Here is a 17,152-nt window from a genome sequence, read left to right as displayed (position 1 = left end):
CATGTAATGAAAGTCCATATAAAAACTCTGGACACTGAAGCTCAGTAAATCTCGATTAGTGAACACTCTGATGTGCTGGGAGGGTGACATGCTCAGATTCTAACAGAGAGACAACACGACAACTGTGAAGTCCCCCTCCTCCCCAGGACCCTAACCTACACATACTTTCCATTTGGCTGTTCCTGTTACAACCTTTATAATAAAACTGTAATCAGAAGTACAGAACTTTCAGTGATTTCCTTGAGTTTCCTGGTGAATTACTGAATGCAAGGGAGGGTGGGGAGTTCTGAATCTGGAGTCAGCTAGCAAGAGGAGGGGGTGGCTTGGACACCCAAGATTTGCAGCTGATGTCTGAAGAAGGGCAGTCTTGCAGGACTGACCCCTTAACTGTGGAGTCTGCAATAACTCCAGGATGTTAGTCGTAGAATTGGATTGAGCTGTACGACATCCAACTGGTGTCAGAGAACTGTTGTTGGAACACAAAGTCCAATCCAGATCAAGTGCAATATAACTAGATATCGGGTCCATTTTAATATCTAGGCTAGAGCCATACATGGCCCAGCATAATTAATGTGAACTTTACTGGATTTTGATATAAAATAATATGCTCTTCACCTTGGCATGGTCACTTCTTCATTGAATCAAAAAAAAAAAAGATATTCAAGTAAGATTTCAATATTAGACATCATTTTTGACATGGCAAAGTAAAAGTTCTGCATATCTTGCCCAGAGAAAATGAACATTTTCTATATTTACTAGCTTTGCTTCTTTGCTTCATGAAATTGTTCTAGTTAGCAGCTGGGAAGTTTTCCCCCTAAAATGGAAATTTATTGTAAAGTGCTAAAACAATGATCCATGTTAAATGTTTGCATTATATCACTATCAACATAAATACTGTTCTCTCATTCTGGTTACATAGGCTAATGGATTTATCTTCAGAAGTCAAGACCTAAACTTAGGATCTATCTTACTTAGAGAATATAAACTATGCCACTGAGAATTCAGTTTAGGATGTGTTTTCCCTTTTCTTTTCCCCTAAAACAAACAAGCAAAGAAACAGAAACAAAAGGAGGAGAGGATCTTTGTTAATGCAACCCTAGCCCTTTGGCTGATACTTACTGGGTAAAGGGTCAAGGAGAGAACTTCCGACACAACTCAGGAGCTCTAGAGGAAGCATTAAGGATTTTAACTTCTAGGCACTGCTGAGAGGGAGATTAGTGTTAAAAAAGAATTTAGGTTAGCTGGAGGAAAAGGAAATGAAAATCATTGTTTCTTAAGGCACATGAGCAACTTCTTTCCGTGATAAACTGGTGCTTTTAAAGGAATATCTTAAGTGCTAGAAGGTATAGGAGATAAATGAACATTTCAAGTACTTAAAGCACTCCTGTCTTTAAAGCGATCCTTGTTGAAAAGCCCTCAGAAATGCTTTTCTAGGGAAGAGTAGAGAACCTCACTCCTTTCCCTGGTTAACTGTCCAGCCAGGGGCTTACTCTACACCTTGTCTCCATCCACTGACAGGCAGACAGCTGACAGAGATTCCACTGACTCCGAGGGGAAGGGCGAGCCATAAGCAGGCGGACTGCTGGGACTTGGTGAAAAATCGAGGAGACTCGGTATTTCTCCAGCAAGGCGTATCAGTCAGAAGAAAGGTACATCATTCAGAATGACAAAAAGAAGAGAAAGATGACTAGGCAAATTTTACTGATGCCTACAGAGAAAATAACAGAAGAATTATTTTTCTTTCGTTGTTGGTTACATTATATAAAATGTTTGGTATTATTTGGTATTAAACAGTCCCAAATCATTAGGCTGAACAATGGCAGCATAAAGAAAAATAAGCACCCCAATGAAATTCTCAGAGCCGATAAAATAAACAACCTCTGCTTTCTTCTCTTTCAAACTCCATTTCCGAAAGAGCGATTTACAAGCACGGATTTAACTTCTTTATCTTCCGCTCATTCCTGAATTCTCTGCAGTCTGGTTTCTACCACTCCTACTTTCACTAAAAGTACTCTCTCGAAAATTTACTTTGGATTCCTTCTTAGTAAAGCGACACTTATTCAGCCCTTCTCTTGCCTGACATTTGCACGTATCATGCAGCATTATATAAAATTATTCACTGTTTATCTGAAATTCACATTTAACTGAGTGTCCTGTTTTTTATCTGGGAACCCTACTCCTAACTAAAGTTTTTGAATTCAGGCTTGCATTTTTCACAGTTTTGCCACAGTGACTTTCCTAAAGCAGAAAATGACCATTTCATTCTCATACATAAAACATATGACCAGCTCCCTACATACCTAGAATCAAGTATAACTTCTCGATATTTCAAGCACCTAACCAGGATTACATTTTCAGCATCTCCTCATGGCTACCTCCCTTCACTTCACCCTATTCTCCAGTCATAATGAACTAGTTTTAGTTCCCTAATATGCCATGCTTTTAAAAATTTCTTCCCAGAATTTATACAAACACCTGCCTTACTATTTAGAATATCATTCTAAACCTCCCTCATCCACTTGAGTGGCTAACTCCTACCCATGTAGTTCAATTGGAGATCCTAATTCAAATAATTCCCATATAATAAATAAGTAAAAAGATTTTAAAGAGATTAGTGTATTATCCACAGATACTTAGTGAGCAAGCACAGACAAAGACACAGGCCTCAGTTTACCTGTGGGTATGTTATCCCATCAGTGACCCTACCACACAACCTTCTCTTCCCAGGAAAGGGGTGGAAAATAGAAGTAAAATATAGATCAACAGAAATTTATAGACAAAACTTACAAATTCTATACATTGACTCACTGGAAATGTTTAGCTTTTCTAAATGGAAGTGTTGGCAATGATATTTTCCTACTATTTTCTAAATTCCAATCTTAGAAATATAAAAATTGAAAATGCTAAGGTGATCTTCTGGAGAAGTTCAAGTCTCCTCAACTTCTCTCTCTCTCCCTTTCTCTCTCCCATTCACACACACACACACACACACACACACACACACACACACACAAACCCAACAATAGATAAAACAGAGAAAGAGAGAAAGGATAAATTTTTACAATTTGTGATGCTAAAAGTAGACGTGATAGATGAACTCAAACCAGAATTTGTTAAATGCTGAAATGCTAGAGTATGTAATGATTGAAAGACATAGAATTTTTTTCTTTGAAAATGTCTTATAAAAATTAGAACTTTCATCAGTTTTTCAAGATGTATATGGTATGTTCTGCCTAAAGCCAGTAGATGGATTAGAATGTTATGGGAACTCCTCGTACACCTGAGTAGAAGCCTGTCAACTTTCAACAATTAAAATAATTTTTAAATAAACATAGCATTTAATATGCCTTCCTGGTTTACACTCTAAAAAACGGCCCAATTAAAATCAACAGTTTACTGGCCTCAGCCCCAAAGACACGAAGTGAGGGCCAAAGAAAATATGAAATGTATAAAATGCCCCAGTGTAAACATGTGGCAATAAGCAAGAGCAGTGAATGCATCAGATATTCTCGGGAGACTCTGACTTACTACAAGCATTAAGATTTGGGCCCACGTGAGTGAAAGGGATGTACAAATGGCTTGATGGGAGGAGGAGGCAGCAATGCTAAAGAAATAAAGTAAGTTTCAGCTGAGGTGATCTTTGGAGCTAGCTGTTATAACAGAAAGAGATGCCCCTAAGCTACTCTGGGGCTAATGGTGAGGCCTCAGGTTTGCAATAATTAAGATGAGCTATTATTTCTACTGGCTCATTTCTCCCTAGAAATGCTTCTGGGTGTTTTAAAGCAAATCCTGGGGACTCATGAAAATTTGAAATAATTGTCTTTCTAACTTCCTAATGAAGAAACAGTAAAAAGGCTTTGGAGAGTAAGAAATTGCTATGATATACTCGTTTTACTGCAAGAAAACCTGTTTTACCAAGTCTGGAACTAGGGTCAAGTGACAGGAAAATAGTAATAACCACAATATAATTTTATTATTTTCCTTCTTTGAAATGGCATTTCCTAATCTTTCTGGGCCCTGAAATTTCCAAAGTGTATAAGGTCTTAAAGTTGAGAAAAACAAATGAGGAATAAGATCTGAAACAGCTAAAATGGAAAATGTAGAGAAAGAGGGAAGGAACACCAAGTTTGGAATATCACTTAAATAAAAAAAAAAATCTGGTGTTCTCCTTTCTAAAGCCATGAAGCAGGAAAACAGCCATTTGGAAACTACCAGCTGTTCAAGGTAAATCTCTCAGCCACCACCCCTACACCCCCCAAAATATCCCTCGAAATAAAACCAGGAAGAAAAATCTAAACAACTTCAAAGAGGAATCAGTCACTGTCCTTATTTAGAGATGGGACAAGTACCACATTTTCCAAACAGTCAGACAGAACTTTGGGTACTGGGAGAGTTTGCCACAGAAAGAGAACCTTAATTTGAAATTATGATCCCTCATGTAGCAGTTCCTTTGTATTCCCTCATCACCGTTAAGCCCCACAAGCAACCCAAGGTAATATTTGGGACCAGAAAAATACTTTGTCTATGTTGGCCAATCCCTGGACACCAGTAGCAGGGCTGACAGTGATGTATGACAAGGTTAGGGCAGCAGGATCCATCTCCATTTGCTTGACAAGGATGGCATCTGAGGCCATGGGGAGGAAGAGCAGGTCGCCTGCCCTCGCTGCTCAGGTTGGCAGCACCTACTATCAAATGACCAGGTGTCTGGCAATGGGCTCAGGGAGACAATGACTTCCTTATCTTCTGGAATTCAAGGAACTTCAGCCCACAAGCCAAAATAACTGCTGAGCGGGCACTACTCACTGACCCATGTCTGACAAGAGTCCTCTCAGAGGGTACAGGGTCCATCATCCACAGTCAAAGAGAAGTGACATTGCCATTTTAATGGCAGGGAAGACTGTCTGGGTACTCCACAGCAGAGAGGCACATCATAATAGCACAGCACCTAGCATGACAAGCTTTATAGTCATGGGAAAACAACAGCAAACAAAGCATGGCTTTTGTACTGCCTATTCTGGCTAGAAGGAAGATATCTGCAGTGTGTGCTCTTCCCACATCACTTTAGATCTTGAAAATCCAAGCTCAATCCTGCATTAAGAAGAACTGGTAGGGAACTGGGAGTAGGGGAGGGACAAAGCCATACAATCCCTAAGTTTCCAAAGAAACTTTTGTGTAATACATTATTTGTATACCTGAGAAAATGATACCAGACTATGGCCTCTATTTTCAACCCAAGTACTCGGGTTTTAAATCTGACTTGTATAAAATATTCACAGTGTTCCAGGTCTTGCAGAGAAAACAAAGAATGCAGAGAATGAACTCTTGATTACTGTGTGTGTACACAATGGCCAAATTAATGAATCTTCCCCTGCAAATCTGTAAGTTTCACTGAAGATACTGAATCAAAATGAGAATTAGAAATAGGAATAGAAAATGAAACTGAGAAAAGGGGAAAACAAACGATAAAATGAATACACAAAAATACACTCTGTTAAGACTGGCTACCCAAATTCCTATATACTACCAATAGAGAATGAAAGCATTACTGTAAAGAAGAGATAGAAAATATTTTTCTGATTCCATTAGCCAGTCAATCAACCAAAAGATGAAATTCATTAGCCATGGAGTTTGCTTCATGGGACGATTTATTGTTTCCATCATATTAAAAGCATGAATGACTAATTATCCTTAGATTTTCACATGCACACAGTGCTGCAAATTATAAAAAACAAGTTTATTTTTCTGGATATGAATTCAAGGTCTCTCATCAATCTTCTTACCTTAATGTTTCTCAGATGGAAGAGAGCAGAAAGCAAAAGCTTGTTTTAAAATTATAATTCAGAAAGATGAGGTTGAAGATAGAAGCTAAGGGATCTGAAATTAATGATACTGAAACCCACAAAATGTCATTTAAGAGTCTACCCGTGGGACTTTTGCATCTTCGAGCACTATACAGGCCATATGAAAAGAAGGATCTGTTATTTTAATATAACCCAGAGAGATCAGATTTAAAACTTAACTAGACTCAAATTTCTTCCTTTTGTCTCTCCTCAAACCTTACATTCTTAGGATGGCTCTCCTTTTACGATTTGAAGAGGTACCAAATGCTTAAGATACAATCTGAAAAGTGTCCTTTACATAAAGTATAAAAAATATACTTGAATTGGAAAGGAAGTAAATTCTAAACTTTTCACAAGAATCCCTTAAGAAATGGTGCCATTTGCTACAATGATTTAACATTTCCAAGATTCATTTAATTCTGTAGAGAGCCAACTTCTCTTCCTTAAATCTATTTCTACCAGAACTCATGTCCCAATAACTGAGTTTCCAAGAGAGGTGTTCATACTCTTTAGTGTCTTCTGAAATTCACGACTGCTTAACTAACATGTTTCATCATGGCAACTCTGATCTGACCCACGACCACACTGACATCTCTACAGGTTACTGCAGTGCTTTAGGTCTAGACTATATAGCTTGACTTCTTCCAAAGCCCATGTTATTCAAAGGTAAACAGTATAAAGCAGACTCTGAGACAATCCTGCCTTAAAGGATTATACAGAACATGCCTTTGAGGAAACATTTATTGACCTATTCCAATGGTCAATGAATTTATAAGAGTCCCTGACAACAATCACTCAAAGTCTGCTCTCTGCTTCCATATACTCTAAGTCCCCTGGGGAACATGGCATTGTACATAACTAATAATGAAAAGTCTAATAAACATTTAATACTTATTAATGCTTACAAATATTTCTGTATGTGGGATCTTTAAATCATTTCATATGCATTATCTCATTTAATCCTTACCAAAACTCTCTATAGACATAAAAATATCCACAGACCTTTCCTCTCATAATAAATAATGCTATCCTTAAACTAAATGGAAATTTAGAAATCATGTAGCCCAATGTTCTCATTTTATGAATGAGAAGCGTCAAGCCCAAACAGGTTTAAGGAATTCCCAAGACTATACACCTAGTTGGTGGCAGCGGTGAGGTTATAATACAAGTTTTCTGACTTCCAGTCTACTACTCTTTCTAATGATAATGACAACAGTGACAATGAGGATAGTAGCTAATTGAGCATTTACTATGAGTAATTACTTAATCATAATACCAAGTCTATGAGTTACACCACTTGTAATTTCATTTTACAAATTAAGAAACTAAGGGAGTTAAGTATACCCAGACTACCAAAATGAAGATCCAGGCTGCAAAGACCAATCTATCACCTACCGTTTAATCATTATGTGTCACATGGCTTATACATTGGTAATTTATTGTTGGTGGTAAAAATGACTCTATAATCCATAGAAGTTGGTGGTAGGATATGTGTACTAAAGTTCCTAATCATTGCCTTGCCAGTTCTATATCCTCCTAAGAGAATATTCCTTAGGATTCCAACTATATCCCAGGCTGTCGTGCTATGATATCCATCCGAGCTACTTCCTACTTATACTCCCTCCCCCCCTTAGAGCTGACAAAAGAGCTCTAGAAATGGAAGCAGTTGCTAACTGAATCATTTTTATTCATTCAATAAATAGTAAGCAAGTACTATATGTCAGGCACTGTGCTAGGTGCTAAAGAGACAGGAACAATTAGGGCAAACAGAATCCCTAACCTAACGGATTCACTGTTTACCTTTTTCTTGGATCCCATGAAATGGATATATTTAAAATAAGCTTTCCTCTATTCTTGAACTGGTTTGAAGAGATTTCTGTTCCTTGCAAATAAACATAATCTTAATTAAGACAGATCGTTAGGGATCAAGCTGGCAAACAAAAAGACTTTGGAGAGAAAGTAGAATATTTGAAATTGGTTAGCAGGTTATGGCAGGGAAAAGGACGCTGAGACCTCCCATGGTTTCTCAGGAAGTCAACAGTCTGAGGAATGTGGCAGCCAAGCTCATAATTAAGGTATTACCTTAAGTCATCAAGGAACAAGTTCTCACTGAGGGTGATGCTTTGGAGGACTAGGTTGTGCTGCCACTGAGCAATTTAAAGAAATTGAAGACTATGAGTCATGCGAAAGCTTTTAATGACACTGGGCAAACAAGAAAATGGGGCAAACTCTGATCCCTAGTAGAATGTAGAGCTCAAAAATCCAAGAAAACAGAACCATCGTGAGGCTATTGCAGTACTTCCCCTCTATCTGCAGCTAGATAGCTGAGTGAGTTGAAAATGAAGTGCATAAGTTGATCTTTCAAGTTATGTACTGATATTCCAGATATCTTCATAGTCTCACCATATTTCCTTGGTAAATACAAGAGTCCTGCAAGAAATTGGGGAACGTTGATCCCTCCCATTCTCCAGAATGCTTTCCATTGTATCCTCCTTGCCAGAGAAGAGGAGCAGTCTGCTCTGCTACGTCCCATCCCATATTGAATCTTGTCTTGTGACTCAGATCTAAATAGACATGGGCTCAAAGGGAGATATGCAAAATAAAGGTAAAGAAGAAAAAAATTATATCTAGAAGGAAAGGTAAGAGTTTTCTAGGGAATCTTGGGAAAAACTGTATGGATATGCATTTGCATTACTTATTCAAGGACGACTAAACATAATCTTGACTGACAAATTAATTACTATAGGGCATCTCACTGGAGAGGCTTGCTTGAATGTACTAGCTAGCAGTTATTTTAACAGTTTGCTTGGTTGGCTGATGCAGATTTGGGTTTAACACTGGCTTAGATGTTATTTAAGGGCCAGAGCTGCGTTCATATAATATAAACTTCAAAGGCCGCAAAAGAAGAATGATATAGTGGGGATCTGTCACATATGCTTTCCTTATGTTTCTCACCAGGGTCCTGAGACTCTGTTGTCTCTCCCTCATATCAAGAAGAGATAGGTAAAGGAATGACTAATACCCTAAGAGAGGTTCATACGTGAGTGACTGAAGGTAGATAATTAACTATATTGAATTGGAAGCAAGGATAGGTGGGCTCAAGTAGTGCAGAGAATCAAAACAAGTGAGTACATTTATCCCAACTCGTAGTTGTTTGGGCCTTATATTTAAGGTTCACAGAGATCACTTTATGAAGATTCTTTAGTTCTGAAGCCCTAGTGGCAAAATCATAAGCAAGCCTATAAAGGTTTGCCTGACCACCATTAGCTAAAACACACCTGAGCTTATAAACCACACAGGGACTCAAAGCCATTTATTTTGGTGAATATACACAAAGACACTAAAATGTTACAACTTTTTAGGAACTACTTGACCTTTTGAGCTAAAACTAATTCTTTTTAATGATTATGTATTTTTGAGAGAAAGAGAGGGATAAGGGGCAGAGAGAGAGGGAGACACAGAAACTTAAGCAGGTTCCAGGCTCTAAGCTGCCAGCACAGAGCCCGACCCTGGGCTTGAATTCATGAACTGTGAGATCATGAGCTGAACCTAAGCTGAGCCATGCAGGCGCCTGGGAGCCAAAGCTAATTCTTTAGAGATGCAGAAAACTATCTGATCTTTCAGTTAGAGTGGGAACTTATGGAGGGTTAAGTGACAAATGACGTTCTGCCATTATGTTCTATCACAGTTGGCTCAGTGAGATCATGGATTTACTCTGAAGTTGTTTTCCAAAATCCCAAGTTTAGGCAGATCATCCACATTGGCTTCCTCACTTGTAAAGTGAGGGTTATAATGGTAAGAATGGTGAAGTGGAAGACTTTGGAGCCCTTCCCAAAATAGTAAACCAAGGCTAAATTAACTCAACTGTCAAAGAACTGAGAGAATTTGGCAAGGTGCATCCTCTCTTATTTTCTTGTTTAAGGACCCAGTTTATTCCATGCAAAAGACTGATGGATCCTGGAAAATGGATTCCTCTAAATTTTAAAAGATTCCATTTCTGCTGCATCTCTTTGCAAGCAAATGTGCCCTGGATTTAGGTTAATTATATTATACTTTTAATATATCAATCTTTTGAATAATTTAGCGACCTGAGTAGATAACTAAAAACTGAAAACATTTAATACTATAAACCATATAACAGTGGAAGTGGGAAAGAAAAGAAAAAAACACACATAAAAGTACAGGAGTAAAGAAATGATTAAGTAATATATAAAATTTCCACGGATGTTTGTAAGTGACTTCATATGTATTATCTCATTTCACTTCCTAACAATACTGTGAGAAAAATAGGGCAGGGATTAGTACTTCCAGTTTACTGATGAACTTAAGGAGGTTAAATGAGCTGATTCATTCATTTCCATAAGTTGAATTATTGTGCAGAAATAGGTTGAGACTCTCAACTCATCTCTATCATACATCTCTATCCTGATGCAGGCTTATTACTGGTCTCAAAGGTTCCTGATTAATTGCAGAGTCCCTTTTAAAAACACAAATCTAACCAAAAAATAATAAAATAAAATAAAACAGAAAATAATAGAAATACAAATCTAATCAAGTCACTCTCCTACTTAAAATCCACTGTTTCCCATTTCATCTCCAGCCTCCAGCATGGTACTCTGCACGGAGAAGGGTCTCCATATATATTTGTTGAATAAGTGAAATATTACTAAATTAATGCTGTAAATAAGTAGTTGAGCTTGACTATGAACCTAGACCTCTTCATTCAGAGTGCACAAAGAGAAAGCTTAAGAGATTCCAAATCCAGACACAGACTCACTAAGAAGTGCATGAATGATATAGAGCCCAAGTTTGGTTAAAGAGGTAAAGTAGTAGGCTCTCAAGAGTTGCTAGTATTTCAAATCTAGTTTCTCTGCTAGGATCCAGTGCTCCAACATCTAAAACCAAATATAAGACACACAAATATATGGAGGTATAAGATGAAATCCATACAAAGCAAAAATATCAAGTCACTGTCAATTTTGAAAGGGAAAGGAATATTTTCTTCATACCTCCTAAACTTCTAATAGACTCCACTTCAAATGGATTTGGTTTAGTGTCCTGTCAGGAAGAATTATGTAACAACAACATTCCTTTTAGATACTGGTACCCTAGCATACTTACTATTTCTAGTCAACAGCTGAGCTGACTAATTGATATCTTACCAGAGCCTCAAGCTGAAAATTAGAAAACCACCAGTTCTGGATCAGATGTTTCAGGACAACGACAGAAGTTTCACAGACAACTACCAAAAACAAAAATGAATTTCTTATACCAAATTAAAGGACATCTTCAAACCTACCTAATGCACATACTATAGGCAAAGGTTTGAGTGGCCTGCAAAAGACCTTCTGAGAGTTCTGGATATTTACTGACTGCTGCAGCTTTTGCTGCTACTGCTAATGATAACAGAAGAAGCCACTATTTAATGCATAGTGTTTGCCAGCCATGAAATAAACCCTTTCATGCATTCTCTTATTTAATTCTGACCCCATCCCTGTAATATTAGTTACTATTATTACTCCTATTTCATAAATGGGGCTGTGAGAGGTTAAATAACTTACAGATGCTCATGCTAAATAGAAGTGGTGACTTGAATCCCTTTGGTTGAGCTGACTCTGAAACCTATGTTCTTAATGACTCTACTATACTAGCTGAATATCTCAGTCTCATGCAATGCATACAATTCTTCTTTTACTTGGGACCTAAGAAACTGGCAGCCCAGGCCTCAGAGTCAAACACTCCAGATACATTCACATTCTACCTTGTCCAGAGTTTGATTTCTTTCAGGACCTATACAGTTCTTCCAAGGACTCACAGACAATAGAGAAAATACCACATGCACACACCACTGGGTAGAAAGATGTAAGTGTTAATTATCTTGTCATTTGGGGCTGCTTTTATACGCCTCTGTATAGTTACTTGAATTTTATGTATCATTTCTTTAAGATTTTTTATAGACCACTGAGCATCTAAAGAAAAAAAAGAATTAGGGGGATGGTATAGCACAAGACATAGAATAGAATTCTTTCTTCTAAAGTAAAATAAATGTCCATGGAAAGTTTCTTGACAGACAAATTACTGACAATCAGAAATGAAACATTAAAACTCTAAATCAATGAACTTTAGTGGTTCCATGGTATGGGAAGAAAAAATCCCAGTGCTAATGTAGTTATTGGAGGTACTGTCATGCCCTACAAATGTTGGCTTCAAGCTGATCCTAAGTCTGAAAGGCTACCACCAATATATCAAATAGCTATTCAGATACTGTACCGGCTCCCTGGAACTACTTTTGCGTGGATCACAAACTCTGTTTCCACCCGTTCATTAAGCGATCTCTTCGCCTCTGAGTCTTAGTGGAAAGCTAGCTCTCTGCTACGGAAACCAATTTGCCTATAGTTCCCTCAAATAGAAGTTGCTCCTTCTTTGACATAAAATGTACTTCAGAATCAGGCCATAACATGGGCATCTTCCTTCCTCCCCCATGCTTCTCCTAGACCATCACTCCTCTTCCTCAAGGCTCATATATGTTAGCTTTATCACCTCCATTCCTCTTTATCTTTTAACTCTGACAAAATGCCAGTTATGCAGTCCTTCCCAATCATTCATCAGACTTAGTTGTTGAACCAATGACATTGGTTGGTTGCCTACTCCTCCTCTCTCTCTATAGAGTGAGGGTCTACTCTTTTCTCCAAACTCAGAAATGGATGACTTCATACAAACTAGCAAAAAACAATCTTGATTCATCCAGCCAATCATTATGATTTCATCCTCCTAGAAAATAATTGGTTAAGGCAGAGGCATGTAAGACAATTTTGGCTAAACAGACGCATGGAATCTAGTGGACTATTTCTAGAAAAAGTTCTGTGGTTGCTGGATATTATCATTTCTGAATATAATCCCTGGAATTGTATTTGTTTCTGAATGATGAGATTATGGTGATTTTTATTTTCTTTTTCTTTTCTTTTCTCCCCAAAAAAATTCCACGAAAAGAAGTTTTTGTTTCTGCAAAATATAAAATTTTGTAAGTTAAAGTACTGAATATGTTTATATTCAGGTTTTTAAAGGCGCTGTCTGCTATTTTCAACATTTCTGTTATCAGTGGGTCTATTTCTATTGCCTGTCTTTTCTTCTTATGGGTCACATTTTTCCTGTTTCTTTACATGTCAAATATTAGCTTTTTGCTGTGCAATTGTCAATGCTATGTGGTTAAGAGTCTGAATTTTTGTGTGTGTTCCTCTTCCTTCAAAGACAGTCGAGTTGTGTTCTGGCAGGCAATTATTTTATGGGAAGATTACCTTTATCTTGTCAGGTCTCATTTAACTAGGCTTTGTTAGGGTGGATCAAGATTGGCTCTTACTCTAGAAATTGAGCACTCTTAAGGTCTAACTTTTTGGGGTCTTACTGGATGCACAGGATAATTAGCTGGTCTCTCAACTCTGGTTGGTCAGAATTCCAATGTGTCTTAGCACTCTGGGACCTCTGGCATTGCTATTAAGCTCACAGATCCTCAGAGGCTGTTCTCTGTCAAGCATCACAGAATTTTACCCTGCACATGGCAACTTAGTGTTTCACCAAGGGCTCAAGGGCTCTCCGATGAAGACTTCTAGACCTACTTCTTTAAACAACTCCTTGTTCTCTCATATTTTGCCCCACAAATCCCAGCTGCCTCACCAGCCCTATATGCTGATCTCTATTCTTTATTTTATTTTGTTTTTTCAGTATAAAACACTGCTTTTTATATGGAAACTACTTCCCTGTGCTGAAGTTTGGTTAGTACCCCAGACAGAAAACAAGAGTGATTGTCAGGTTTATCTTGTGCATTTCCCCTTTCTCAAAGATCACAGCTTTGTGCTGTCTGCTATCCAAAGCATGAAATGAATTGCTTTATAAAGTTTATCCAGTTTTACAGTTATTGATAACAGAAAGGTAACTTTGAAACCTGTTACTCTGTGGTGACCAAAACTGGAAGTATCTAGTAAGTAATTAATTAAAAACAGCATAGCCAATAAAACCTTAATTTCTAGCCATCAAGAGTCAAGTAAGGGAAATCGACAAGCAGTAAAAATAAAAAGGTGGGGAAGAAGCATTAGCAGATTTTTAATATTTTCCACTATTTCAATTCTCTTAGAATCAAAGAATTTCAACTTGTCATAGCATTTTTGTTCATTTTCCTTTCTCACTGACAGCACAATGAATACCAGAACACTCTTTATTCTTCCTTCTTTTTCCTAACCAGAACTAATTTTGTGTTCAACTCCAAGGGGATGATTCATGATGAATCAACTTTCCCATTAACAATGGTCCTCTATCCCTTTTCCAGATACTCAACCTTCTGACCTCCTTTAGAGCTGGAGGTGACCGTACAACTGTACTGAGACATACAAGGAAGTCTGTTAGGAGTCTCCTAAAAAGGTTTTAATTACCTTAATAAAAGGAATAAGTGGCCTCTTTTTCCTGTCTTAAATGTGAATCTCCTCTTCTTCTTTTTTCTTTTTTTTATCGAATTATAGCTGACATACAATATTATATTCATTTCAGGTGTACAACATAGTGATTTGACAATTGCGTGCAATGCAAAATGCTCACTACAGGTGTGATTACCATGCCACCATACAAAGTTATTAGAATATTAGTGACTATACTCCCTAAGCTCTAATTTTCATCTCTGTGACTTTTCTTATTTTATAACTGGAAGTGTGAATCTCTTAGTCCCTATCACCTACTTATCCCTCCCCTACCCAGTGGTTTTTTTAGACCATTCTAACATTTTCTATTTTTACCTCCAATAGAAAGGATTTCTGATTCACGAATGCACACACATTTCTTTTAGACTAAGAGTTTGCAGATAAGATGTAAAAATAGCCTTAAAATATAATATAAAAAAAGTGGTTGGGAACTGCATTCTTCTGAAGTCTTTACATTAATCAGATTTTGTTTGGTGTCTATTAAATGCATGTCTGCCTTATCTCCCCCTCTAGATTGCAAATTTGCTTGTGGCCAGAGATCTCTGTTCTATATGTGGGCCTAGGTACTCCGGGTGCTCCAATCAGCTTGACGACAGACATCCTTCAAGTGGTCTCCTGTATTTGTCTACTCCACCAGGAACAAAGACCCCACAGACCTCAACATCTTGGTTCTCACAGAAGTATGCAGGTAAGACAAACAAGTGAAGGGATGGTTCACTAACTCACGTTCACATTCTCTGACATCCAAGTTGAACTGCTGCAATGCCCCCAAGGTGAGCTGTCTAACTTCTGCTTCCAGCAGCAGCTGCATCAAGGATGTGGCTAAATGCTTGCAAGCCGACATACATGCTGTCTGGGCCACCTTTCCCTGAAACACAAGAGCACAAATCATGTTAACAGATTAAAATTACATTCCAACACAAATTCAACAATTCATTTTTCGATCAGGGATTTCTTTAAGGTCTTCTCCATCATGATATCCTTGGCATTCAATAATCTTGGATTAACAAACACCTGGTGGTAAACATCTTAAAATGAGCTTCATCATCCTCAGTTATGTAACATTAAACTGAAATTCATAAAGCCCAGCTATTTAATATTCAAGCACTTTTACCTAAATCAACAATAGATAAACAATATTCAAAATTTTCATTAAACTGAGAAGGATTTTTTCCACAGAATACATTTTAAAAAGTCCCTTCCAAAATTACAGTTCTTAAAAGCAAATGTAAACAACATGCCCTAATTTATCTAGAAACCAAAGTGTTTACTGCTCTATGATTTAACACACACACACACAAAGAACAATTAAAGTTTCCTGAAAAAAATAATTAAAAAGATGAATTTTGTTTTCTTAAAAAATGAACACTGAGGGGCTCCTGGCAGGCTCAGTTGGTGAAGCATGTGACTCTTGCTCTTGGGGTTGTTAAGTTTGAGCCCCACATTGGGTTTTGAGATTACTCAAAAAAAAAAAAAAATAAAATCTTTTTAAAAAATGAACAATGAGATTTATAAACATAAACTGTAAGCTAATTTTATGTAAGTTTTTTAATGTTTATTATTTTTGAAGAGAGACAGAGAGAGAGAGACAGAAACAGAGAGCAAGCAAGGAAAGGGCAGAGAGAGAGAGGGAGACACAGAATCCTAAGCAGGCTCCAGGCTCTGAGCTGTTAGCATGGAGCCCAACGCAGGGCTTGAACTCACAAACCATGACACCATGACCTAAGCCGAAGTCGGACGCTTAACTGACTGAGCCACCCAAGTGCCTCTAAGCTAATTTTTAAATTATTGATATTAAAATTTATATTTTACTATCTTCTTTAAAGGATCCAAACACTTTGCGTCTTAGTCCCCGATCTAAGTTATAAACCAGAGAAGATAAATCCACTTTTATCCCCAGATATTTATCCATTAATTTATTTATCATCTATTCTGGTGATAACATGTTTCAGAAAGTCTGATATCTCAAATTAGTCAGTGGATCTTTCTATTTTGAAATTATGAAATATTTCAGTCATACAGAAAGGTATACAGAATAATATGACGAATACTCATGTATCCACTAAACAATATAAATATAGTTTCAGCCCCTGTGTGACCTCCTTAATCATCTTCTTCCTCTCCCTAGAGGCGACCATTATTGTTGCTAGGTACACCAACTAAATTTTTAAAATACTATTATAAAGTTATATGTAAGTATATAGTAAAAATCATATTATTTTATGTATTCTGAAACTTTCTATAATATCATACAGTATGTCTTTCTGCAATTTGCTTTCTTGGTTCAATATTATAAATGTGAGTTTTTTAAAAATGTAATGCAGGTAGCTGCAGTTTATTTTTTAATTATCCCACAGTATTTCATTTTAGGAGTATACCACAATTTACTTACCTATGTCTACTCTTCTCTTGTTGGAGACTTAGGATGTGTTTCTCTCTATATATACATAAACATACATAGATATACATATATACTTTTTTCTATTATAAATACAGTAGGTCATGGAGTAATGTAAGTCTAGTAAGAATTCATGAAAATGCCAGATTCTGACTACAATGTCTTTAATATTTTTCCCATATGTTTCACTGGGCCAGGGCCTTCCTCAAAAGTAGCAGGCTTTAAATTAAAAAAAATATAATAAACAATACCACAATGAATTTTGAAACTTGTGTACCTTTTTATATACTTTGGATAATTCCTTTGAGATTGTTTCCTTAGACCTCATTAGGGTATCAGTACTGTGATTCATAATGCATATGCGTATATAAGAAGACCATAGGTGGAAACTAGATTCCTAAATGTCTCACTAAAAACTGCTTTGCTTAAGGTATGTACTGATTTACAAT

At 37.1% G+C, this 17,152-nt stretch overlaps 1 protein-coding gene across 2 annotated transcripts in view; it reads right to left on the bottom strand.

Annotated features, from left to right (window-relative positions):
* The window catches only part of EXOC6B (exocyst complex component 6B), a 604,485-nt gene that overhangs the window by 163,535 nt on the left and 423,798 nt on the right, over window positions 1–17,152 (bottom strand). For both annotated transcript variants that reach the window (XM_039256882.1, XM_039256883.1), the window contains exon 19: window positions 15,032–15,173. In XM_039256882.1, the coding sequence (XP_039112813.1) occupies window positions 15,032–15,173 (142 nt within the window). The remainder of the gene's footprint in view (window positions 1–15,031; window positions 15,174–17,152) is intronic.

The sequence above is a fragment of the Hyaena hyaena genome, unplaced genomic scaffold, assembly GCF_003009895.1.
Source record: "Hyaena hyaena isolate Hyena2069 unplaced genomic scaffold, ASM300989v1 scaffold_591, whole genome shotgun sequence".
Classification (NCBI taxonomy): domain Eukaryota; kingdom Metazoa; phylum Chordata; class Mammalia; order Carnivora; family Hyaenidae; genus Hyaena; species Hyaena hyaena.
Note: the sequence above shows the minus strand (reverse complement) of the source record. Positions and strands in the feature narration are given on the sequence as shown.